This window comes from Artemia sp. Qi Xiang Cuo, chromosome 3, assembly GCF_049724085.1.
Source record: "Artemia sp. Qi Xiang Cuo chromosome 3, ASM4972408v1, whole genome shotgun sequence".
NCBI lineage: Eukaryota > Metazoa > Arthropoda > Branchiopoda > Anostraca > Artemiidae > Artemia > Artemia sp. Qi Xiang Cuo.
Window position 1 is genome coordinate 53664271 of NC_142796.1, and position 27773 is coordinate 53692043.

General features: G+C 34.3%; 1 protein-coding gene across 1 annotated transcript in view; it reads left to right on the plus strand.

Annotated features, from left to right (window-relative positions):
• The first annotated feature begins 303 nt into the window (after positions 1–303).
• LOC148954273 (uncharacterized) overlaps positions 304–27773 on the plus strand; it is an 88284-nt gene continuing 60814 nt past the window's right edge. Inside the window, exon 1 of the mRNA XM_089086153.1 lies at positions 304–371. Within this exon, the coding sequence (XP_088942279.1) occupies positions 361–371 (11 nt within the window). The 5' untranslated portion in view covers positions 304–360. The remainder of the gene's footprint in view (positions 372–27773) is intronic.

Genomic DNA, 27773 nt, shown 5'->3' on the forward strand with positions numbered 1-27773 from the left:
GGTACACCTCATACACGCTTGGCACGCTTCTCCCATGTGTGGCGATTGCCACATCCAAGTGGGTAACCGCTTAACTGACGGATATGGAAGTTTGAACATTACAGGCAAACCTGTCAAATAATAATTCAATCATGCATAATCCTTAAATACTGTTAATTAGAAATTGTATACCGGGTATGTTGCCTTTGAATTGATCCGACCTTTCTCGCTTCTGATTGGTTATGATAAACAGAACCGCGTCTTCGGCGTCGACACGCGTGTCCAGGTTGCGTCTCCCTAATCAGAAATATTTTCGTTAGGTGACTGAAATAAGGGATCTTATCAAAGGGTTTAACCAAATACATCGAGGATTATAAAAAAATGTCTTTTAGGTAAGTTTTTTTTGGGCAAAATAACTTGAATTATTTTGGTTACAAGGGTTTTTAATAAATAAGGACGCCCCTCCTCTACGAACCAGCGCAGCCCCCTAATTTAAAAAAATTTTTGGTTAGTTTCTACTTGAGGGCTTTTTACTATTTTTGAAAATCATTGTGCTAGGAACTCCAGCCTTATTCTTATCTCCATTTCTACCTATCCTAACTTATCAAAAAATTATGTTTTTCTTAATTTTGGTTTGACACTCAGTTTTTAAAACATGATTCTAATGGCTTGAGTAGGATTTTAAGCCAAAATAGGATTTTTTTTCCAATTTATGAAAAAAATTTCTGAATCCTTATATTCAGAATTTAGCAATGTTATGAGCTCAAAACTAGTGGCATCAATTCATTAAAACTGGGAGACGGAGGCAAAACGAATTTTTCAAATTCTAGAGAGGAAATTTGTCGCATTTTTTATTTTATTAATGGAAATATCATAGAACAGAAATTTTTAATGAAAAAACGTCCCCCCTCCCAAAAAAAGAACATATTTGTCAAATTCAAGGGAGATAGGTAAAAAACTAGGGCCACACCTCCCCTCCCAGTCGACGCCATTGCTCAATATACTCTCATGGAAACATTCCTGAAAGTTTCATTCACCTTACTCAGCTATTTTCCAAAATAGCAAGAAAGCCCCTTGCCTAGAAATTTACCAAATTTTTGGCATGGTTCTTTGAAATAATCTACTACTGCAAGATAATTCAAAAGTAAATTGAATATCCAATTCATCGCCGCTTATAGTTTCGTAATGGAATATTCAGACAAATTTTTAGTCGCTAATTGAGCATAGTCAGCTAAATTTTAGACTCATATAAATGAACCTAGAATGAGCTTCCGCTTTCTAAGTTGATACTTTACTTTTTATTATTTAGTTACAACCCTACATTTTGCATATTTAGGTTTCAGTAATGACTAACTTTTTTTTTACAGTTTGTCCAAATAAAACAACTCTTATTAATGAATCCTTTATTGTATAACAAAAAGAGGTTTCAGAACGTGTAAATACTATATCTATGCTTTGTTTTTAATTTTAAGAGTTTTTTCATTTCTAAGAAAGAGATAATTAGTGGAATGTTTTTGTTTGCTAGACATTTCTTTGGTTAGGAGTAGTTCCCTTTTCTTGGTCTTTGACTGTCTCTCAGGTTATTTCTTCCCTCTTATTTTGAGATCCAGCTCATGCATTTAAAAAAAGAAACTATTTTGAGATAAGAATATGACTACTAGGGGACACGTGATTCCCCAAGGAGTACAATTTTGTAGACCTCAAAAGTATTTCCAGCTTCGGGTCTGGGTCCTCAGGAATTCATATAGCTTCTGAAAAAGAATAACATCGGATTATTTGAATATTCCAAATCTAATTTAATTCAAAAACTTGTTTCCAAAAAGACTAGGGTTATTCTTAAGACTGTCGATGTAATTTTTTATAATTAAAGTTAACTATGGTTACGTTACGGGGTGAGAATCAGAGTAAGAAATTTGTATCCTCAAACACCTGGGAATGAAGGGGTTGTGAGGAGGTCTAAAGGAACCCAATCCTAAGAAAATAACGCTTTTTTACTCCGTGCCAGGCATCAAATCGTTAATTCACGATTCAATTAATTTGCCCATTCCTTTTGAACTTTGAAAAATAGTTCAAAAACCTCCTATCTTTAACTCTTTTATTTTAAACTGACTATTTTCACCATAAATATTTTTAATCCTTGTGCAAATTTTCAATTACAGACATGTAAAACATGTAAAATATGTTGATATCTGATGCATGTGAACAATGCATGTAAAAAGTGTTGTTGGATGTTTTGTGGTGGTATTCGTTTAGTGCTAAGAAACAGTTCCCTGAAACATGCAGATTTCGGACAGACCCTTAGTAAAATTTAAAATTAAGTCACAGATAACAGTTATCAAAATTACTTAAGATAATTTACAGGGTCTCTTATAGAACCATGTACAGACCCCCCCCCCCTCCTCCTCAAAAGGAAGCCATAATGTTTGGGGACTGGGAAGCACTAGGCTTATCTAAAGGCTACAGTGAAGTGTTTTTGGCATAAATCTTGAGATGAAATTTTCATATTCTAGACCACGGAATGAACGGAATGTCGTTATTTTGCTTAACAAATTTATAGTTAGACTTTTGACGACAGAAAACTTCCTTTTTTTATTCGACATATTCGTATAAATGTAGCTAAGAGCTGCACAAAATTAAACTGCACCTAAACGAGGATACAATACATGTCCAAAAGTAATATGACTCTGATATAAATAAAGTAATTATTTATGTATAGTAAACATAGCTTTAACATAAATAAAGTAATTTATGTAATTATTATTACATAAAGTAATAGATGTAAATTAATGTAGACAACTATGTTTTCCAAAGTATCAATTGACGAAGCCATATGAGAGGATATGGACCTTAAAAAAAGATAATTATATTCTTAAACAATCTGAAGGTTTTGATATAATAACAAAGCTATGCTAGTTTTACAAATTAATAAGGTTCCCAAGATTAAATATTAGTTAATAATTATGCAGTACGGTTTTGTTTGCAAGTTTAGAAACCACAGAAATTAGACTATAATGCGGTTAAATGCCCTTGAAAGATATTGCATTCAATTTTAGTCTTTTGTCAGTTTGACCTGATTTTTACTTTATCACCTATATACAAGGGACTTCAAAACGTTGTTCATTCTCTTAGGGTGTAATAGTTCAGTTTTTATCAAAAATTTTGATGTAGAGCGGATATATTGTAAAATGAAAGACTATATTTAAGATAATTTATGACTCCATTGCCTGCAATGTATAATATTTTTCCTTGTGTTGTAACAAACATTATATTTTAACACTTGACAAATATTTATTTTACGACAAACCGGTTGAGGCGCTTAATAACTGCTTTTATGTTGCACTTAAGGAGGGACTAATAAGTTTGTATGAAAAGATATACTAGCTTTTCGCCAACGATCTCAATTTTATTTGCCAAACACTATATGTCCCCCCCTTAAGTGCGTAGGGGCGTTCGAGCCATCCTAGCGGAGTGGTTAGCACGCTGGCTCTGATATCCTTTGTCCGTAAGGATGGGGGTTCGAGTTGTGGTGTCGCTTGTTACCTCACCAGGTTTTGCATATGCTGCAAGGTCTCAAATATTACAGACTTATCCTTATGAATTGTTCATAGTTATTTATTTCGCCCCGACTTACGGAAAATTCAACTTCATTTTTCAACAATGCGATGCAGAATTTTCTTTGTATGAAGTGTCGGATCCAGGGGGGGGGGTGGTTATGGAACGGGAGTCAGCGGTGCGACTCTGTAAGCTCAGGCAAGAGTCGAGCCAGCTCCAAATGGGTACCTGGAGAAATCTGAGGTGGGAAAACACGCTAAGCCTCGGATTATTTACCCCCAAACAAGCATTGCATTCCCGGTCCACGGCAGAGAGCCAGGAAATCAGTACCTGTGCAGTAGGCCATTTGGCAGCATGCGAAAAAGTTTTTTAGTTTTTTGAAGTACTTAAAGTATCAAGAATAGTAAAAACGAAATGTGATTGTTTGAACTGGTTAAGTGAAAACTTCTACAACCATATATACCTTAAAAAGTTAGAAGAACAGACACATCAATCAATAAAAAAAAACACAACTTTGCAGTTTAGCGGGTTTTGGCAGCATCGGACACCAAATGGGAAAAAAAATGGGTGAAACATAAGCAAACAAATTAGATAAAGTTTAGGGCGTCAGACAGATTAAGAAGCTATAGCTTGGTATTGAAGATGTAGATTATAGTTTGGATTCAACAGATTGTTAGTGTTTAGTTTTTACCACCAAAAGTATTGTCAAATCTAACTAATTGATTTTGCTAATTTATTTTTACGATTCAACATAGTGACACTGAAAAAATTGTGGAACTTCCCTTAAATCTTATAATTCAGCAATAACCAAAATAAAAATCTTAGAAAATTGGGGTTCTCCTGTATAATTAGACTTCAGATGAGTCAAGAAGGGGGGGATGTTTTATTTTGATGCCCTTGATGCCTTAGAGTGAATGAAAAAGACCCTAGTAAAAGAGTTTTATGATGACATTACACTTCCACGTTGGGCCCATTTCTCAAGCATAAGCTTTGCATTCATTCAAGGCCTTATCAGAGGGGAGGGGGGGGGGTTTACCCGGTTTGAACCCCCCCCCCCCAAATTTTTGACCGAGTCGAAAATAAGTCATAAATTAGTAAAACCTAGGTAAAAATCAGTATAATTAGTCGAAAACTGAGTCAAAAATTAGTAAACCTCCCCCCGAAAAATTCAAAAATTAGTAAACCCCTTCCCCCCCCCCCGAAAAAAAAATCCTGGATCCGCCCTTGCATTCATTGCTTGAACTAACTGTTCAGTCTAAATGGAGGTCCGTTTTAAACGGAGGTTTATTTTTATGACAAAATGTTTTGTTTTTTTTTGTTGGCGTACCAATTATCTAAGTTTTGTAATTGCACTGAAAATTTTTCATTATTTTTTTTAAACAAGTAAGTGGTCATAAATGCCAAAATGTGCCTTTTTGAGCATGCGTTTTCCTAAGAGGTCCTTTGAACTTGATATGATGGGAATTGTGTCTACTCTGCCGCTCATAGTGTAGCAGTAGATTCAGTCATATGTTACGAAGTCAAAATTTCAGGCAGCTATTCAATTGATCTCAATTCAAAATATCTGAATTTGACAAATTTGAGGTATTTCACTTTATTGTGCAGAGGGTTTTTAGACAAGATATGTTTTCCAACAAAAAGCAAAAATCACACAGCAAATACAAGACACTTATCCCCACAAAGTTTCTATGGCCTATGAAGGATTTGGAACGTACTATTTAAACACTAACTCATAAACAATAGATAAAAAATATCTTAAGTTATAGTTATAAAAACAAAGACATACTATAGCGATCCAATAAACGCTTGTCAAAACTTGTCATAATCAAAAAACTATTAAAGGATTTTGGTACTTATGCACTATAACTAAACCAGCGCTATAAACTGTACTAGGAAACCAGACACGAAACCCGAAAAAAACCGTCAAACGGCTATTTGCAAGACCTAAATTGATTGCAAAGCGTTGTTTCTCATGGAGTTAACAGTATTTAAACAATTGTTTTTGAGGTTCACTGGGGGGGAGGTACCTACGTTAGGTTAGGTTACGTATTTAAAGTATGGGTACTTATGCATTGTACTCTACACACGACAAAAGTCAAGTTTGGTCAACGCTAATGAAATAAAATAGGATGAATATATAATAGTTTAGAAACAAATTTGGGTTATATATTTGCATATTATGGGGGTGAGGGTATAGCTTAGAATATATTAATACGTAACCTAACCTAACCTAGGTAGCTACCCCCCCCCTAAACCAGAAAAAAAAATAAGAAACCACGCTTTGCAATCAATTTAGATAGCAAATACCCGTTTGAAGGGTCTCCTTGCCTGGTTGGCTTGTACAGTTTATAGCACAGTGTAAAGTATAATGCACAAGTACCAATATATGATATGCTTTACCCCCCCCCATCCCTCCCCCTAATGTGAAAATATATAGCCCAAATTTGTTTCTAAACTATTATATATTCATCCTATTTTATTTCATTAGCATTAACCAAACTTGACTTCTTTCGTGTATAGCGCTGGTTTAGTTATTATGCATAAGTACCAGGATTTTTTAGTTGCCCCTCTCCTCTACAAAGACTTGGACTCCTACCAAAACTGAATAAACCCTTAAGCCTTTGTTATGCTTCCTCAATTCTTGGAGGCCCAAAAAATATTTGACAGGTTTAAGCCATAATACTAGCCACAAAGTAAATAGTGTTTGAATGGGTTGTTCATCTGAGGATTTTCTACTTCACAATTTAAAATATTTGTCAGGATGTAGTAGTGCAAATCATTGTATTTATTTATTTCCCTTATTATTATTTTAACTTCTTACTTATTACGCAGTAACTTCTTTTTTATTATTTAATTTACAAATCGTTACTGATATTATCTACTTTTTCCCATAGGTGCCATTCTGAATTTTTAAGGGGAAGTGGGCTCAAGGTAGTTAAGTTTAGGTTTTACTTGAAAAGAAGAGGTTGAATTCTACTAGGACCTTGTTTAAAATACAGCATGACTGATAAGGTTAGAATAAGTTTCCAAATAAGAACAGTGAGGGATAACCCACTTCCACTAATAATGTACACCAGGTGGCGCAAGCCACTCGTAGTGCTAAATTTGCCATGCATGGTATGAGGAGGTGAGGTCTAGTAGAACTGTGTCACATGTGGGGGAGAAATAGTGATCTGAGATGTAAAGCAGGTGGCAAAGAATGACCAATGTTTGTTATGCATCAATAACTTCCGCATCTTCTGAATCTAACATCCTTACTAACAGTGGTAAACAGGTAAGTGAAGTTGTCTACTTGGTAGATCTTCTCTTTACGTGACATTACATTACATTAACATCATATCAAAACTTACCTAACATCAATGCAGTCACGAACAGGCAATTATGTAGTTGGCAATTACGGCAATTACGGGGTGGGGCATTAATATATATATATATATATATATATATATATATATATATATATATATATATATATATATATATATATATATATATATATATATATATATATATATATATTTGGGGGGGGGGGAGGGGTAATGTAAAAATAGATTTGTTCAATAATTAGAACAAAACGTGCACGAAAATTTAAGAAAAGTTAGATTTGTCATTTTGCCAAGGGAGGAGGGGGGCTGGGATGGGTCCTTAGATCCCTCCCCTGTGAAGGTTCTTGGTAACAACGTCTTTTATTTTATTGCAAAATATATTATATAGTTGTAATGAAGAACAGGCTGGGTTTCTATAACATGAAAACTGTAACAACAACATTAATATGATAATAAGCCCAAAATTGATAAATTACGGGAAAGACAGTGTTTCTCACAGAAACAGTAAATTACATTTTCGCCATAGGTGGCATTAATATAACTACAATGATCTTTTTTATGGAATTACTGACTTAAATGACCTTCTTTTTTAGGAGTATAGTCACATTTCCCTCGCATGATGAGAGGTTATTAGTGAAACGCTTAGAGTTATGGTGAAAGTAACATGTTATTAAGTTAATAATATCTACGAAGATCAAATGTTAATCTTGTGTGTGAAATAAAATACTATATTCGTGATTCACTGTATATTCACAGTGGTCACCGTATTATCTACCTTTCCAAAAATTGCAAGTGGTAATCATTTAAAAGTATCCCTCAGCTGATTTTATTCTGCTTTGCATAAGTGGGTATAATAAACACATCGTTTAGCTTTCTGGGTTTGAGTGCCCTTGTCCCCCAAAAACTTCCCATGTTCTCACAATATATTGAGTTAAATATAGAATGAAAATAGGTGAGTTAAAAGATGTTATATAATAAATGACTGTAAGAATTTCATTTTTTGGGAGGTGGGGCCACTCAAGGCAACATAAGAAAAAGGTGAATTAAATGGACAATCAAAGAAATTGAGTGAGTTTGGAAGGGAGATGAGCTGAGAGTCTCAAGGGCAAAATCTCATGGATTCAGTGCCCCCTCCCCGCCATATATATATATATATATATATATATATATATATATATATATATATATATATATATATATATATATATATATATATATATATATATATATATATATATATATATATATATATATATATATATATATATATATATATATTAAGGGATTTGCAACATATTGAGCTAAAACAGGCAAGTTAAAAGGAAATATAGGAGAAACTTTTTTTAATGTATATTTTGTGGGGGGGGGGGTACAACGGAAAAAATAGGTGAGTGAGCTTTGGTATGGGTAAGTTTTTGTGTTTGGGTATCTTCTGTCCCCATCCCCAAAAAAATAAGAATTTTACAATAAACATATTATGGAGGTGAAAAAAAATGGATTGCAAAAGGGAAAGAAGTTATGGACAAAGAGAATCGAGAATTAATATGGATAAAAGCTCTCAGTAGACACAACCACCATTCTTTTGGGGTACCTTACGGTGTTCTTCTTGCCCAATCTTAGCAAGTTGTGAAAGCTGGGAGCTGAGTAGGATGGTGAAAGATAGATTACTGTTATTTGATTTATTTTTGTCAGCACAGTTGAATTTTCGTTTTGGAACAAGACCTACAAAATAAGTTCCAAAACTTCGACGGTTTGACAAAATGATGAAACAAAAAAAAAGGCAAATAATTTCAATTTCAGTCAGTGGGATGAAACAGTAAACAAACGAGAAATTTCGACAAAGACTTCTGTTAAGCTGTTACCAGTGCAAAGAATTAAGATACGGAAAAACAATTTTTGATTACAAGAAGAACAAAATTCTTAATTATAATTCTAGAAGATCGCCCAAAAGTTGAAACCAAATTGAACAAAAAAAAGTTGAATTAAAAATAATCCGTTTTAAAACATTGAAAAACTGATTTTGAAATGTAAACAAAGAAAAATCTATTAAAACCTAGAATTGAAAATGAATGCTAGATTCCCATCAAACACCCTTGACATACTTACAGCTAGCCTTCTTCTTGGTTTGATTTACTTGGCCTCTTCAAGGTCAAATGAACCAGATAGAATGTGTTTATCATTCGTTCAATCTGCGAGCTTTAGGGTCGGGGAAAAGCTTTTTTGAACTAATCAATTATGGTGGATGGTCAATGCCATTGTCCTAAATTTAAATTCATAGTAATTGCGTATCTAAAAAAAAGGGCAAAAAAACGCAGAGATATAAATCCTTATTGGTTGACAATTATCAGAACTATTTTTACTATAGAAAAAAACAAGCAAACAATGTATTTATCTTACAAACTTTCTTAGATTGATGATGCCACTGGATTGCGCACTCTCTACCAATGTCTTTGTATCTTTGAGCTCCAGCACGCGTTGCACAGCTCAATCGCTCCCTAGCTCTTCATGCTACGCTCTTTCCTGGATACGTGCCAGTATCCTACAATAAGTGTGTACCACTACCACATCGTGCAAACGATGTTTGAAAGTGGGCAACTGAGAGTAAACCAAAAACAAGATTAATTTCCATAGATAGTTGTAAGCTACTCTTCTCATAAAAATCTCCTGTTTCCGGTTACCTTAAAAATAGCAATTAATTTTTCGAAAACTCATGTTATATCAGTCTTATCACATATTTTGTCTGTGGTTTAAATAATAGAAAAACTAGGTAAACCTACAGTGTTTGTTTCTTTTGTAATTTGAATTGTACTTTCACTGTGGATAAGAGGTCAATGCTTTCAACTAGATGTGGTTAAGTATAATCGACAAGTAGCTGATTTAATGTCTATTGTATGGTTTGTATTGTTCCTTTGGTTTATCACTCTAGGATAGCCATGCTAATAATGTGTTCCAAAAATATCTTACTACCCCTGTTTAATCGTGTCTATCTTAAAATTATTAACTTTTGCTAAAGAATGTAGAATACAAGGAGAAAATGTAGCAGGCATGGGCGCCGGCAGGGGAGGCAAGGGGCCATGCTCCCCTTGGGAATTTGGAACTATAAAGTAATTATAAGAAAACCAAAGGAAAGAGAGTAGAATAGGGAAAAACCATGGAAAAAATGTGTTTCGCTCCATTGTTGGCTGCCTGCCAATAGATTTTGACCCTTAATAAAGAAAATATAGGTTCTAATTTGTGACTGAGTGACCCCTTTCCAGTTTTCAACGAACTTTTTTTCTATATAAATTGGTTGGAGTAAAAAAAAAAAAAAAAAAATTAATGACTTTATAGTAATGAATGGTAAGTAAATAACGATCCTTGTCAATAACGAAAGTATAAGAGCCTAACTGTTGATAAAATTCAACCAAAGAAACTTAGTATAATCATAGAAAACACAAGGAAAACAACTTACAACTTGGATGAAAAGGAGCAACACGCATCCGTGATCTTTCTTCTGGCAAAATTAATTCTGGCAAAAAATTCTGGCAAAAACAACAACAAACAAATAAACACGCATCCGTGATCTTTCTTCTGGCAAAATTAATTCTGGCAAACAATTCTGGCAAAAACAACAACAAACAAATAAACACGCATCCGTGATCTTTCTTCTGGCAAAATTAATTCTGGCAAAAAATTCTTGCAAAAACAACAACACACAAATAAACACGCATCCGTGATCTTTCTTCTGGCAAAATTAATTCTGGCAAAAAATTCTGTCAAAAACAACAACAAACAAATAAACACGCATCCGTGATCTTTCTTCTGGCAAAATTTACAAAATTCAACATTTTTGAAGATATGTGCTTGAAACCTCTACAGTAGGATTCTTTGATATACTGAATCTGATGCTATGATTTTCATTAAAATTCTATGACTTCGATGGGGTCTTTTTCCCTTTTTTCAAAAATCAGACAAATTTTCTCAGGCTCGTAATTTTTGATGGGTAAATCTAAACTTAATGAAATTTATATATTTGGAATCAGCATAATAATCCAATTCTTTTGACATATCTATTGTTTTAAAAAATTCACTTATTTTAGTTTCGGTTACTATTGAGCCGGCCCACTCCTTACTTACAGTTCGTTACCACGAACTGTTTAATTAGCCATCAAAATTCAAACAGAGATCATTGAAATATTGATCGTTTTTTCTGCGTTACCAAAAGTATTGCATTCATAAAACTTTACATGAAATTTTATTAAATAAATAGAAAAGGTTTTTCGACTAAAATAAGGAGTAAATTTAAAACTTAAAACAAATATAAATTATTCTGTATATAAGGGGGACTGCCCCCCTCCCTTCTCAACACCTTTCTCATTAAACAAAAGTTCTCAAATGCTTTAAAAATCTTTTTTTTTTTTATTACAAATTTTCTTTAAAACTTAGCAAAAAAAACCAAACTTCATAGTAAAGAGTAAGGAGCTAAAAAGGAGACAGTCTCCCTCATAAAAAGAATAATCTGTTCTAATAGGTATCTTTTCCTTGCTTTCAGTTGAAAAGCCCGTTTATTTTATTTAATTTCTGATTGATTTCCAAATCATACTCAGGTATAACCAAGATATAATTTGAGGTACCAGTCCCTTAAATCCCTGTTTAATTGCTGTTAGTGTAAATCCATAAATGTACGTTGATTAGCACCGTCGTGCGTTTAAATTTGCAATTTCAATTTTGGATAAAATTTGAATAAACTTAAAAAAAATTGGCGATGAATAGTAATTTTGGTAAAAAGTCCTTGTTAATATTACCACTGAAGAATTTCGGTTGGATGAAAAGGAGTATTATTGTTTGTATAGATGAAAATTCTGTGAGACTTTCGATCTTCTATACATGCTGAAAACTAAGTTCTTGTCAGTATTTGCCACCCGAAAGAAATTTTCTGGCGGGGCTGATTATAACCTGCCTTGCCTTTTCTACCTCTGTGCTGGTAGATATGGGAATGTAACATTTTAGCTGTATATAGGAATATTTTAATAAATTCCTACTCTCCCCTACCTCTTTCAACATTTATCAGAAGCCTCATGAAGAGTAAGCAGGTTGTCAATTAAAATGTATCTTTTTAGGAATCTACCCTACCTCACCTAAACAATTACTCCTCCCTCATTATAGCTGATACACAATTACAGATCATCAAACGTAGCCTAATTTCATTTCAAATAAAGCGAATCAACTTGGTTGAATGCAGTTCTGGCACCGTTTGGCAGTACTTCTTTTGCAACTCGGAAGCCTAAAATATAGTTTTTGATGCTTTGAAGTCAGTTAGCTTCTCAGAATTTTAAATTGATTGAAAATTCGTCCTCTTCGGGGTAAATTCGTAGTTTGGTACCGTAAAATGGCAGAAAACAAGACTTTACCCTCGCCCAATCTGTATGGTCACTTAAAAAAGAGCTTTAAAGTTACGTTTGAATGTGCTCCCTCCCCATTATCTTGGACCTTCGGTTTGATACAATAGCCTCTGAACAGGGGCGTAGCTCCAGCATTTTATTGGGAAGAGGGGGCAAGAGGGGTCTACATCCGGAGAGTCAAGGGGCACAGGCTATATAATAGTTTTTCTCCAAATTATGGGGGCATCTATCCCCCTTGCCCCTCCAAAACGACGCCACTGACCCTGAGAAAAAAAACCATGCAAACATGCGACGATTTTTTTTTTTTTGAAAAAAAAATGCAAAATTCCACATTTTGAAAATTTGAGCTTGAAACCTCTACGGTAGAGTTCTCTGATATGATGTACCGTACCTTATAAAGGGATTTTCAATAGGATCGCTTGCTTCTTTGGGGGTGTTTCCTTTTTTTTCGAAAATCGAGCAAATTTTCTCAGGTTTTTGGTTTTGAGTGGGTAACAATAAACTGAAAGAATTTTATATATTTAGAATCAAACAGCTCGTGGTAACGAACTGTAAGTAAGGAGCGACCCGGCTCAATAGAAACCAAACTCTAAAAAACAGATTTTGATACCAATAGATATATCAAAAGGATCAAATTTTTATGCTGATTTCAAGTATATAGTTTCATCAAGTTTAGTCTAACCAATCAAAAGTTACGTGCCTGAGAAAATTTGCCTTATTTTAAAAAAAAGGGGGAAAAACCCCTTAAAAATCATAGAACCTTAATGAAAATAACACCATCAGATTCAGCGTATCACAGAACCCTACTAAAGATGTTTCAAGCTCCTATCTGAAAAAATGTGGAATTTTGTATTTTTTGCCAGAAGAAAGATCACGGATGCGTGTTTATTTGTTTTTTTTTTTCCAGGGGTGATCGTATCGAACCAGTGGTCCTAAAATATCGTGGGAGGGCTCATTCGAACGGAAAGTAAAAGTTATAGTGCCCTTTTTAAGTGACCAAAAAAAAGGAGGGCAACTAGGACCCCTCCCACGCTCATTTTTTCCCAAAGTCATCCGATCAAAATTTTGAGATAACCATTTTGTTCAGCATGGTCAAAAATACAATAACTATGTCTTTGAGGATGACTTAATCCCCCCACAGTCCCCGGGGGAAGGTCTGCAAGTTATGAACTTTGCCCAATGTTTACATTATTTATTCTAACTAACGGCCTTTGTGATTAAGGGTTCATTCTTAAAGAATTGGAACAAAATTTGAATTTAGCGTAAAGAGCGAGGTATTGACTAGGGGGCGAACCCCCTAATATACGTAATAAAAATATACGAATATAGAAATTCGTGACGTAAGTTAATTTGTAAGTTACGTCAGAATAAAATTTCTTGAAAGCCATTTAGCCAAAGGACAAGTAAAATTAATATGCAAATTTGGTTTTGATTATTCATGTACGGTAAGCCAAAATAAAAGTTAAATTAACTCAAAAAATTTCAGAAACTAAATAAAAAAACAAGTTTTTTTAACTGAAAGTAAGGAGCGACATTAAAACTTAAAACGAACAGAAATTATTCCGTATATGAAAGAGGCTGCCCCCTCCTCAATCTTTCGCTCTTTACGATAAAGTTTGACTCTGTCTCACAAGTGTGTTTTTAAAACAATAAAAAAAATTAGCGTAAAGAGCGAGGGGCTGAGGAGGGGGCAGCTCCTTTCGTATACGGAGTAATTTCTGTTCGTTTTAAGTTTTAATGTCGCTCCTTACTTTCAGTTAAAAAAACTTGTTTTTTTTTCAGCATAAAAAGTCAATACTGCTGGTGTATCAATTGTCATGAGAATTCCATATTTAGTTTTGTGAATATTAGTCCAAGTCAATTTTTACTTCCAGTTTTTTTATTAAAAACTATTTGATAAGATTGTCTTGTGACGAAATTTTTTTTGAACCTGAGATTTTATTTAATTGAATAGGACAACAGAAAGAAATAGGGTCAGTTTGACAGCTAGATAGTAAGTTTACATTTTGTTTTTCTTTCTTTATTCTATTTTTTTAATATATGAATATGTAAGGAATTTCGGTTCGAGGGGGAGAATTGTCCTGTTATGAAAGAGGTAGATTTTGCATTGTCGTTACAAAATCAAAACGTGGTACCTATGCAGGCAGGATGATTTTTGAGCATCTCTACTATTTCTGTAAACTATTCTAAGACGTAGGAAATTGTAAAAAGGCAAGTCAATATCTGTTATAATCAACCAAAGCAATAAATCTTTCTGTAATTTTGGTTTGAGTTTGATTTTATTTTATGCTTAAATGCATAATAATTAAATATATTACTGATTAAATAAAATGATCCCTTTGCCAGGAATCCTTGTCGTTTAAAATTTACTGTAGGCCTATTTTGTTTCATTTTGCATGCAATTTAATTGTTCTTTTTATTTGGGACTTTTTTCCTAAAAGTATTTAAAAATAAATTTATTCCTACGAAAAAATATCCTGAAATATATTCCCTGTCACCCAACCACCACTGCTATTTTGGCATCCCCCCTGGAAAATTTTCTGCTGGTGCCCTTGATGGCAGGGGTCAAATCCCCTCCCAGATAATACTAAGAAGAGGTTCATCCCTCCCAATATAAACATGGTGCTACTTTGAATTATTCTAAAATTACTAGAGAAAACACAGATTGGCGCCAGGGCTAAGCCTCTCCCCCCCCCCCCTGAAGAAAAAAAAAATGAATACACATGTGTTATTTTTGTAGTCAGTCACTTAAATCTTGAAGCATTTAGCCCAGCTTGTGTTATGAAATCTTAAATGCTCTAAGAAGATATATTTAAATAATAAATTGGAAGATGAATACTAAAAGTTACTGTTTAATATCCAGAACATATGGTTTCCTTTAAAAATTTATTTCCACGATAAATCGAATGAATCTACTCAAATCTGCTTGTAGAAAAATTTGAAATATAAAGGACTAGTCCCATTGTGGCATGTGATTTTTTAAGTTTTTATCCCTTCCGAGCTGCAACCTAGTAAAGAACGAGCAACAGCTCATAGTAACCAAAAGTTAAAAAACGCGTTTTGAAAAAAAAAACTGCGTAGTGAAAAAAATGCCATCTGAAATTGACTCAGGAATGGTACCAATTACTTCGGTGCGTCTTAAAAGTAAAAGATTACTGCGAAAAGAAATTTATGGTGATTTCGAAAAAAAAAACCTGAAACCCATCGAAAATGACGTCAGATCAAAATGAAACGTGTACTATTTCAATCAGTATGGTCGAAACCCTTGTACAGGGAAATTATAGTCCCCCCTCCTGGAACTATAAGGAAAATCACTTTTTTGCATCGATAGCAATGATAAGCCTCCCTTCTTTTTCTTTTTTTTTAACAGGCCTAGTGGGTTATCAGAACATCATAGAGATGCTTAATGGCTCATTCAAAGGCTATTTCTTATATCTACGTGCTTTTTATAATTTCTGCCATCTGCCAGTGCCATATGACACTAGAATGGCACTTTTTGTGCCATTTCTAAAGGGGTGGCGCTAGCAGGCTACCAGAATATCGTAGACAGATTTTTTTATAGCGCATATAAAAGATATTGCTCATATCTACGTTTTCCCTATAAATTCCACCATCTGCAAGTTCCAAATGACACTAAACCGGCACTGTTGGTGCCATGTCTCAAATGCTGGGGCTATTGGGCTAGCAGAACTTTTAAGAGTTATGTTTAATGGCTCATTTGAAAACTATTGCTCATATCTGCGGGCTTTTTGTCAATTCTACCATTCACAAGCACAATATAGCACTAAAAATAACCCATTTCGTGCCACTACTTGAGGGGAAAGGATCTGAAGTACAAAACAAGTACTGTTGTAATAGTTATGTTCCAGAACCCTTTATTGAAGGTTTACAAGAACCCCTACCGTACACTCTCCCTCCCAGTCCCCTTAGTAAGTTTCATAAATCGTCTGCTCACCAGTAAGCTCCTGCAACGTTAGCAGGCTACGACACCATAGCAGATACATGTTTAATGGCTCAATTAATAGCTATTACTTATATTTACTTGGTTTTTACAAAATCAACCTTCTATTAGATCTCACAGATGTCAATGTTAGCTAGTTTCTTGGGACAATTTTAAGAAACTCCTTGTTATGGTTGAAGCACTAGCTGCAACCTACTGAAGAGTGAACCACAGCCCATAGTAACAAAAAGTTAAAAAACGTTAAAACGGTTTTTTTTTCTCCTTTTTGCCAGGCCTAGCGGGTTACTAGAACATCATAGAGAGATGTTTAAGAGCTCATTCAAAAGCTATTTTTTATATATACGTGGCTTATATAAATTCCGTCATCTGCAAGTGTCATATGGCACGAAAAAAGGCACTTTTTATGTCATTTCTCAAAGGGTGGGGCTAGCGGGCTACCAGAACATCGTACATAGATTTTTGATGGCTCATATAAAGAAATATTGGTCATACCTACTATTATCTACGTTCTTCCTATAAATTCCACCATCTGAAAGTTCTAAATAGCATTAAAAACGGCACTTTTGGTGCCTCGTCTCAAGTGGAAAAGCTGGGGCTAGTGGGCTACTAGAACTTTTCAGAGTCATGTTTAATAGCTCATTTGAAATTACTCACACCTACGTGCTTTTTATCAATTCTATAATCCGTAGTAAGATATAGCGCTTGAAACAGAACTTCTGGTGCTGCACTTCTTCAGTTAAAAATCTTCGAAGTATAAAACGGTATCATTGTAATAATTATGGTCCAAAGCCCTTAACTAGAGGTTTATAAGAACCCCTGGCGCATAATCTCCCTCCAAGCCCTCTTATTAAGTTTCATAAATCACCTACTAATCCTAAAATTAAATGATTATTGCGAAAACAAGTTCACTAAAACTAAAAACCTTTCAACTAAAAATCTACCAAAAATTAAGCTTGAATGATCAACAGTTTTGAATTGAACCTTCAAACTTCATTCTGCGATGAGGACTGTGTGCTAATTCTAACGACGGTAATTTAAAGGAAGTGACGTCCTTTCTAGATTTCTTTCTGCAGTATTTTCTAGAGGTTTCTTATCTCCGCTGGATCGGTGATGATCAGAAATTATATTAAAAAATAAGTTTTCAACTGAAACTAAGGAGTGACATTAAAATTAAAACTAACAAAAATAACTCCGCATAAATAAAAACAAAATATCATGGCGGCGTTGCTTCTACATCAAATTTTAATATAAAAAAAATAGCAAAGATTAATTTTAAAAAAAACAAAGTTTTCCAAGGGAAGTAAAGAGCGAAGTTGAAACTTAAAACAGACAAAAATTATTACTTCACAGCCCATCTAACATATATCACTAAAACTAGTACAAATAAACCAATTAATTATGTTTCCCCATGTTTCTAGGATTATTGAAAACTGTTACTTTACTGAAAACACAAAAAAATATATGAGTTTTGATACAGTAAAAGCAAACTAATTAATGACACTTTTTACAGAATAAAAATAAAGTATTCTAGGATTGTTGCTTTTTTTTCATTAAATTTGGTATTACTTCTACACAATGGCTCAGTTCAATGACTGGCTCTCGTTTCGGTTCTGAAAGGGGCATGTTTTGGCTCTGATTAGTTTGTAGACAAGTTCAAAGTAAAGCCATCTTGATAGTATTAGGAATATTGACTAGCTTTAGAATTTGTATAGCTTGAAATCCACTGTTGTATAGAGAGAAATAACCAGATTTCCAGAGTTCATATTATATCTTATTTGATCTTCATTTCAAGTAATATTTCAGCATATTTTTTACAATTTAAGATTGTATATTACTCACTATTGGTATTATAGCTGGCGAGACCAAACTGCTACCTGATAAATCAATCCAATATTTCTGTATATTGAAAGTTACTGATGTCACAACTGGTGTAAGACTATAAAAAACTTTAAAGATTAGCTTATTGTTGTCAGGCTACATACTCACTTTTGACTCCCAAATCAATATTCCTGTTTTTTACACTTGACTTTTGTGTTTTCAGTAAATTGCTAGTTTTCTATAATCCTAGGAACATGGGGAAACGTAATTGGTTGATTTATTTGTACTAGCTTTATTGATATATGTTGAATAGGCTGTGAAGTAATAATTTTTGTCCGTTTTAAGTTTCAACTTCGCTCTTTATTTCCCTCGGATAACTTTGCTTTTTTTAAAATAAATTTTATCCTAGAATGGACTTATCACCTTCATGACTAAACTAAATTGGAAAGTTTAAGATTAATGAAGACCTAGAGGTGACTTATCACCTCTGAAACATGCATGTTTGTGACAAGCCTGCATTTTTGCAGGTTTGAATCACTGGATTCACTAGCTTTTTATCTACCCTTTGAACAAGCCAGGATTATGGTATTACCATGCCTTTTTTTTAGTGAATGATTTACAGTGGTGCCAACTGTGCATGGCTGACATGAAATTTTTAAAAGGTCTTGTATATCCGTGTTATTTTCAATAATTGATAAGTATACCACACTGGCATCAATTCACAAAAAATAAGACGAGGAGGGGGGGGGGCAAAATGCGTTTTTAGAAACCTAGAGGGGGGGGGTAATTTTTTGTTTTTTTTCAATTTTTTCGATGAAAATACAAAACAAGGAATATTTTAATAAAGCTATTAAAAGAAAAGATATTCTTCAAAATCAAGGGGAGGCCAAAAAATTCAGGGGGGTACATACCCATCTGCCCCCAATTGAAGCCACTTGTATTCACAGATCTTATTACGAATTGGCTAACATATTACTACATTTCAAACGTATTTTGATTGTTTTCTGCGAAAATCAAGTATCTACGGTTTTTAAATTTTCTATAGAATTACAAAATTGTGTTGCTACGTGACAAATATATGCATATGCGGTATTTTGTCAATAAGTTTTTTTAAGTCTATTTTCTTATTGTCTTCACGACCCCGTTTTCCGCGAATGTAGATACTAGTGCCTTTTTTACTCTAGTATATTCGTATTGGGTTTTGGCTGTGGTGAACCACTCAAATATGTTTAAACCATGTGTAGATACCAGGTCCTATCCCTCTGAGAAGTGTAGCAGTTAGAAAAATTACTCCTGCACTTAAATGCACTCCTGCATTTGACTTACCGTGTTATGATTAGGGCAAGCCCATCCTTAAATTAAACTCAAATTTGTGCAGACGCTAAGGTTTGGCAGTGAACAACCGACTTAAGGGAGACAAGTTGCAAAGCCAGGCTTTTATTTTTAGGACAAGCTCGAAAAAAGAGAATATGCCACATTGATGAAAAAGCTTTAGAAGATACGGTAAAAAAATATAAAAATTTTGTGTTTGAAAGGGGACAGGTGTTTATAAGGCCTAGTTTGTTATGTGCAGAGTAAACCTTTTATAAAGTCAAATGAATTGTTTTTATGTGGGTAATTCTTCAAAATGTATATATGAGGTCGTGTAGAGTGTGGCAAAAAGCGGCGTGGTATAGCTGGGATGTGTCACATACAGAACAAAATGTGAAAAATAGATTTTTTAGAGGAATGGAGAGAGGCCTTCCTCGCCCTCTTTAACTGCCTTTACAGAGTTTATTTAAACTATAATTTATAGCATAAAAAATAATGAGAAAAACCTTCTTAGCTTTGCTACAACCAGCATCTCATTTTGCATTAATTTATCCTTGAGCACAGCCCTATTTTTGAAGATGTTAATTTATTTTTTATATAAATGTGTGCCTTCACATTACTGTGAACTTAACCTTTAACACGACACACATAGGAAATGAACAAACCAATTTATTAGATCAGTGTATCAATTAAAGCCGTGGAAATTTGATAATATATAGTGAAACGAAAAACCCGGAAGGCAAAGCGATAAAAGTGAATAATTGAAGGAAAATTTGGGTAGCCATTATCGAACTATACCTTTCATTATCTCCTATGGACTTTCCATTATTAAGTACTGCCAGAAGGTTTTTTAAAGTATGAGATTTTTTTTTACTTTTACCAAAAACTTGTATGAAATCTTTAAATTAGAAGTAGTACAAGTTGATAGCAGTGTTGTCGTTCATAGAAGAATCGGTCAGCACTTTTGTAAAACAACTGTAAAAGTTTTTCAGATGCAAGCTTTTTCTTTGACCACTTGTGCTTAAACCAGGAGTTTTTACCTTTTTTTATTTTTTTTTTGCATTTATTAACAATTAACATTAATATTTCCTCACATAACTCCATACTGGTAACCAACTGTAAAACTGAAATATTTCTAATTTCATTCTATTTAATGTCAAAATTAAAAGTTTTGCCAGTTCGTACATTCTTGTATGTTTTCTTTTTATTTGTGGATAACAGAAAAAATCATGTTGGTCAATGGGGGGGGTTAGGGGTTTGCTACCTCCTTAGATTTGAGGATTACCTTGTGTTTGGTTCTTATTGAGAAAATCGAAAAGAAACAAAATCGTTAACTCTATATTTTGAAAAAAAAATACATTTCTTATATCTTCATTACAAAAAAAAACTTGAGAAGAATACCTTGCCCTACCCCCTTTTTTCTTGAATTGGCATCTCTTAAAGAGAAGGGAAATATAAAACTGAAGAATAGAGAAGATAGACAAAGAAAGAAGAAAACAAATCCTAAAGTGAATTAAAATGAAAGAGGGAAAACTTTGCACTGTCGTCCAAAGTCAGTAAGCCTTTTTATTGGTAAGAACTATCTAAATCATTCAAAAAGCCTAGAAAAAAGGTTTCGATACAAGGGTGTATTTAGATTTTTTCTTTGGGGGGAGGTATACCAAAAAATTTTTAACAAACGCATCAAAAATTTGTTTATACTCGTTTTTGTTACGTTTTTACTAGTCAGAAAAAAATTTTTGGTGGTAGGAGAAAGCACAGATTCAAAGAAGACCAAAACAAAGTGAATTATGCGGGAAATATAAAAATTGTATGAACATAGAGGGCACATGGATCAAAGCTTCCCCTACGTACATGCATGTTTCAAGTAGCATTAACACACAGTCCCCCTCCCCCTAAGAATCACCCGAAACATGTGAATACTGACATATGCTAAAACCAAAGTTAAAAATTTAAATTTGGGCGTAATATTTACGAGCAAATATATATTGATGACATTACTTAGGTATAGGATGAGTGGGTAGAATTTCAACTAGCAAAATGGGGGGGGGATTTACCGAAAAACTGGTAATTTTTAAGGAGTTTTATAAGCTGAGATAGGTATTTCCGTTAAAATTAGAAAATCCGCTTAAAATCGTGGTAAATCAACAAAACTACAGCAAAATTGACAAACTCACGAAGCAACTACAACTGTCATATATCGTTTTTTTTTACCAACTTAATTACCAACTAATTTACCAACTGAATAACTACAGCTGTAATATATCAGTTTTTTACCTACTGACCAACTGAATTACCAACTGAATAACTACAACTGTAATATGTCAGTTTTTCCCAATTAACCAATCATATTGTTCAGAATTCCATCTCTTATTTTACTTCCCTGTGGGTCCAAAAATTTGCCTAGTAACTTTTTGCCTTTTGATGCAGGATCAAGCCTCCTGAGCAGAAGTTTGACTGGATTTACTTTGGGGGGGGGGGGGTAATCCTCAGAAGAATTAAATATTACGCAAATTATATGAACACTAAATAAATAAATATATAGAGATATTTGTGTAAGGCCAGTCTCCCTCTCCAGAACTGTCCCTCCGAAGCTATCTACTCCTGAATACCTTCTGATTAGAGCTCCATTGGTTGTGGTTCAGGTCGATTTTTACTTAATAGATTTTTAATTCATTTTGAAATTGAGACAATTTAGAAGTCTTAGGTGAATCCAGAACTAAATAACCGTCTAAGTTGAAATGATGTCTTTCAAACGCCTTCATCCGTCAGTAATTCATGTTGTTCTTCAATCCAGCTAAAAGTTGAAAGACAGGAATCGTTTGAGATTAAATTACATAGAAGAAAATTGAAACTGCTCGCGTGCCCAAGTCAATTACCTAGAAATTCTGCTTTCTACCAGCTGGTGATTCAACCATCTTAGCTTCTCAGCCCCCTGCTTTCAGCCATTGTAACACTCTTTCTTTAGTAGTGAAATCAAAGAGGGGGACTTACTGACGGTTATGACGCAACAATAGACGCGCTTTAAAATAACGGACGCCCCTGATTGGAGCGTCGGGGACATCTGCTACTTTGAGATATTGCATCTGCTAATATTTGTAAAGGGTGCTCTGTATGGAAATCCCCCGAGTGTCGGGAAACTTATTATTGTTTCAGTCCAACTGGCTACATTTCCATATTGCCGGATCTTAGATATTAATTACTTTTAACGTCCTCTTAATCTTATTAAAATGTTGAATTGCAGAAGATCTCGAAATAGTTAACGCTGGACTCAAGATTTAAGTAATGTCCCCAGCTCCAATTTTTGGAATTCCCATTTTCCAATTTTTTGGAATTCAGCTAAGATTAGCCAATCAGGGAGCTCTAATATCAATCCTTAAACTACCAAGGACATTCAAAAGGACATCTGATTACTTGAATTAGTTCAATAAAAGGTTACAGAACTATAGCAGGTATATACGATATTTTTTTGTGAGGGGGGAGGGGGATAATCCATAAAAAAAGTTTCCTTGATAATTTAAGTAAAAAGTGTCCTTAATTTCAAGAAAATCTAGGATTTTGCTGAGGGGAGGGAACAAAAAGCCTTTTCCTGTGCACGCAGAGGTGGCAGAGAGGTGGTTTTAGAGGGGCAGAGGGGGAACTTGCCGACTTGCCCCAGGTGCATGAAATTTAGGTGCGCAAAATTTCAAATAAATAATCTGATATTATATTTACTTAGTAATTTCTAAAATTTAATTTTATAGGGGGCAGTTGGCAGTAAGTATAAGCAAATTTAAACCGAAATTTCCATTTTCCATATATCTTTTCCCATTAAAAGTAAGAAAAGTCAGATTTAAATAAATGAAAAAATTTGTTAAAATTTGGCCTGAAAATTTTTGAGAGACACGGGTGGGGGGCTAATTCAGATTTTTCCAGTGCGCAAGAGAGGCCAAAACTGTTACTGTATTTACGCCCCGTCACAACCATATATGTCTGTAAACAAAGAAAAATCAGAACGTCATATTCTAATGAAAAAGACCTTACTCTACAGTGAAGGAGCTTTGCTTCTTTTGGACATCGAATTAAACATTAAAAAGAAAAGAAAAAAAGGGCGAACAACCAGCAAAATTAAGATAAAAAAAAATCGGCATCAAGAAACTTAAGAAGATGCAGCTTGCATTTGAAGTTGTAGTTATCCTTGGGAATCAGCAGATTGCTAATATTTATATTTATGCGGCCGAAAAGCCTTTTCAAATTAAACGGATTAGTTTAGTTTATTTATTTTCGTGGTTCGACTTGGCAACACTAACAAAAATGTGATACTGCCTAAAAATTTTATGATTTAAGACCCCCAAAAGAAAAATTTCGGAAATTCACGTTTCTCAGTTATCAGTAGAGGTAAGAGAGCCAATCCTAGGCCTATCATAGATAGTTCCAGGGGGTTAAAAACTTTTTTTTATGACCTTAGAACTTCAAATAATCTTAGGTAAAAGAGGCAAAACAAAATATATGATAAATATATAAAGACAAAAGAAACCATTTATTTTGAATTTTGAAACAACGACTAAACAAGAAAATGAAATTAACTGAAAACATGTTTAATTTACATAGTTGGAAAAGTGAAAAAATATATGGCTTGTCTCTGTTGCAATATGAAGTCAACTCTAAAACCTAAAGCGCATTTATTTTTATAAGAAATATAAGATATTAGGTACTTAGAGGACTAAAGGGACAAACAGTATAGCCCTTTTGTTCTACATGATAACAACTTTTCAATTTTAAGTTTTTCTCAGAATTTTGATTCGGGGGAAGGTGCTCTTACAAAGGCTTTAGTTTTATTTTATAGCTAAAAAAGGTCTTCGAAACATTATCAATCTGATGTGATTTTCCCGTCTAGTAAATGTTGATGGTAAATTAGCGAATCTGCATCCGATATACTGTTATTAATATTATTAACTTAAAGGAACTTCTAGCCACCTAAGGTCAACAAACTGAGAAACACTCTTCCTCCATCCCACCCTGTTTAAACCTTCGGTTTTTCAGCGTCCCGAGAAATCAACTTACATAATGGAATGGCCCAGTCTGAGCATGGCTCGTGATTCTCTTGTCCCTCGTACAGGGTCGTATCTAGGATCGTTTTTTTTGTTGGGGGGGGGGGGGTTACACAAGGTTTATTCGGGGGGGGGTTACAAAAACAAAAAAAGCATAACAAATTTGTTTATATTCATTTTTGTTATGTTTTTACGAGTAGGACAAAGATTTCAAGGGGGGAGGGTCAAACCTCCTACCCCCTGGACACGGTCTTGCCCTCATAGTTTCTCTTGGAATACGATAATTAAAAATCTTAAGGACAAGCGAATGCCAAATAAGGGGCTTTTTCGTAATAAACATACTGAATATAATCAAACCGCTGTTAATAAAGAGTACCGTTTGGTACCTCATCAGCAGGTGTACTCGTAGGATTTCTTTTTTTGTGGGAGGGGGGTCTGGCTGAGGTAGGAAAATAATATTTGTTGATTTGAAAAAGAAGTTCTGGAAAATTCGGGATAAATTTGGATTTTGTTTGCGGGTGGTCTCTGAGCCCCCCTACCCCTAATTAGTTCATGCTCGGTAATAAACTGAATTTGTTAACAGTTTCTTATCATCTACCGTTCGACTGCGGTACTTCAAAGCACGCATTTTACACCAGAGACGTAGACAAAGGGAGGGTCTCAGGGCCCGTGTTCCCTTGAAATCCTCAATTTTTTCGAGTTTTTGGGTACCTCTTGTTAAAATCATCAAATACATTATTTTTTTCGTATTAGTGGCATCCCCTTCTATGAAAAGTCATGCGTACGTGCCTGTAATACACTGCAAAAAGTATATGGGACAAAAGAAAAAACAAAAGAAATGCGTTTCAGCTTAGATGAAAATAGCTATAGACTTGTACCTGGCGCTATTTTTTATTAATTAAAAAAAAACTTTCCGAAAAATAAGTGTTTCAAAGAAAAGTAAAGGCCAATTTAAACTTAAGCTCAGCAGATACAAATACCTTTTAATGCTTAGATTGAATATGAAAATCAAGCTTAAAGCGAAAAAATCTTTTCCTATTTAAGTATAAATGAAACTTAAAACGAACAGAAATTAAATAAAAAACCAATGCAAACAAACATACAACAGATATTAATATAAATTTTTCGATAAATCTTAGAACAATTGGAAATTAAATTGACGACGCAAATCAAGCTTGAAACGAACAAAAATCACCACAAACAAGAGTTTGGGTATGACCTCTATCTCTCACTGTAAAAGTCTAAAACCTACTGCGTCATTGGCGCTTTACTAAAAACCGATTTTATTAGAAATATTTTCTTTTGTACTTAATATTGAAAATAAACATTAAAATTATGGTAAAATTTTGAACTGCTGAGTTTTGAGCAATTAATATCATTATAAACCAAATATTCAGTTTAATTTATTAGTTCTTTCTAAAGTAGTTCAAGACGAATTAAATTTCACTACAAACAAGAGTTTGGATACTGCCCCCTCCGTAACTGTCAATAAAAACCAAAAGCCTACCGCGTCATTGGCACTTAATTGAAATTGAATTATATTACAAATATTTTCTTTTCCACTTCTTACAGTATTGAAAATAAAAATACAATTACAGTGAAATAAAATCTAAAACTGATGGAGATTTCAACACTTAATATCTTTGTTCATAAAATATTCAATTTGATGTTGTTTATACTTTCCAATTCTGTTCAAGACGCATATAGTTTTCAATAAAGCGCCAATGCCACAGTAGGTGTTAGACTTTTACATTGAGAGAAGGAGGTCATACCCAAACTCTTGTTTGTAGTGACTTTTGTTCGTTTCAAGCTTGATTTGCGTTTCAAGCCCTTCTATAAGAACTATATATATCCCCAGAGTATAACTTACAACGCCTATCCCGGGGCCCTGGGGGGTTGTGTCGACCCTGAAGTTTTAATATCTGATGGTTGAACTATTTTTAACAAAATGGTCACCTGAATTTTTTATCGGATGGGTTTATCCATCCGATACACCCAAAGGTGTGAAGGGTAGAAGCGGATAATTGCCCGCTGATCTTTTTTCACTCTGTTAAAATCAAATACAACTTTTAATTCCAATGCAACTGAATCCTCTCTTAAGTCTATATAATATTGCCTTTCATAAGACAATATTATCCATTAGAGAAATACTTACAACGCCTTCCCCGGCCCTGGAGGGGGGGTTGTGTTGACACAGGAGTTTTCTTATCTGATCTTGGAACTATTTTTAAAGAAATGACCATACGTAAAGGTGTTTTTGTTATATAATCTTTCAACTATTTTTAACAAAATGGCTACCTCAAATTTTTTATCAGATGTATTTGGGGAAAAAGGGCTTGGGGGCCAGTTGCACTCTGATCACTTTTGACTCTTAAAAAAGGGCACTAGAACTCTCGATTTCCAATCGAATGAGCTACTTTGAAGTTTATACAACGATCCCTTCTATATGAAGTGCCTCAGGGAAAAAATAAATTAAGTGTGGGGGAGGCTAGCTGCCCTCCTATCACTTTTGACTCTTGAAAAGTGAATTACAACATTCAATTTCAAATCTAATGAGCCCTCTATGAATTCTATACGAGCATCCCTTCCATAATAACGATATATGCCCCCAGGGCATAACTTACAACGCCTACCCACGGGCCCTGGGGGGCTGTGTCGACAGCGGAGTTTTTTGTTATAAGAACTTTGAACTATTTTTAACAAAATGTCTATCTCAAAATTTTTATCTGATGCATTTAGAGCGTGGAGGAGGGGGGGGGGCTAGTTGCTCTCCGATCTCGTTTGACTCTTAAAAAGTGAACAAGAACTTTCAATTTCAAATCAAATGAGCCCTCTCCGAAGTTTGTACTAGCATCCCTTGCATAAGAAGTATATATGCCCCTAGAGCATTGCTCATAACGCCTGCCTCCGAGCCCTGGTGGGTTCCGTCGACACAGGAATTTTTCTTATTTGACCTTTGAACTATTTTTAATTAAATGGCTATTATAAAATTTTTATCGGATGGGCTCGGGGAAAAAAGGGTGTGGGGGGGGGCTAGTTGCCCTCGGATATCTTTTGACTCTTACCAACTGAACTAGAACTTTCAATTTCCAACCAAATGAGCCCCCTCTGAAGTTTGTACGAGCATCCTTTCATAAGAACCATATAAGCTCCCAGGACAACAATTACAACGCCTATCCCCCGGGCTCTGGGGGGAGTTTTTGTTATCTAATTTTTGAACAATTTTCAAAACACTGGCTATCTCAAAATTTTTAGGGGACAGGTTTGGAGGAAAAAATCGTGGGGTGGGGGGGGGCTTGTTTAACTCTCTTGACTCTTAAGAAGTAAACTAGAACTTTCAATTTCCAATCAAATGAGCCCTCTATGAAGTTTATATTAGCATCCCTTTCATAAAAACCATGCATGTCGTTAGGAC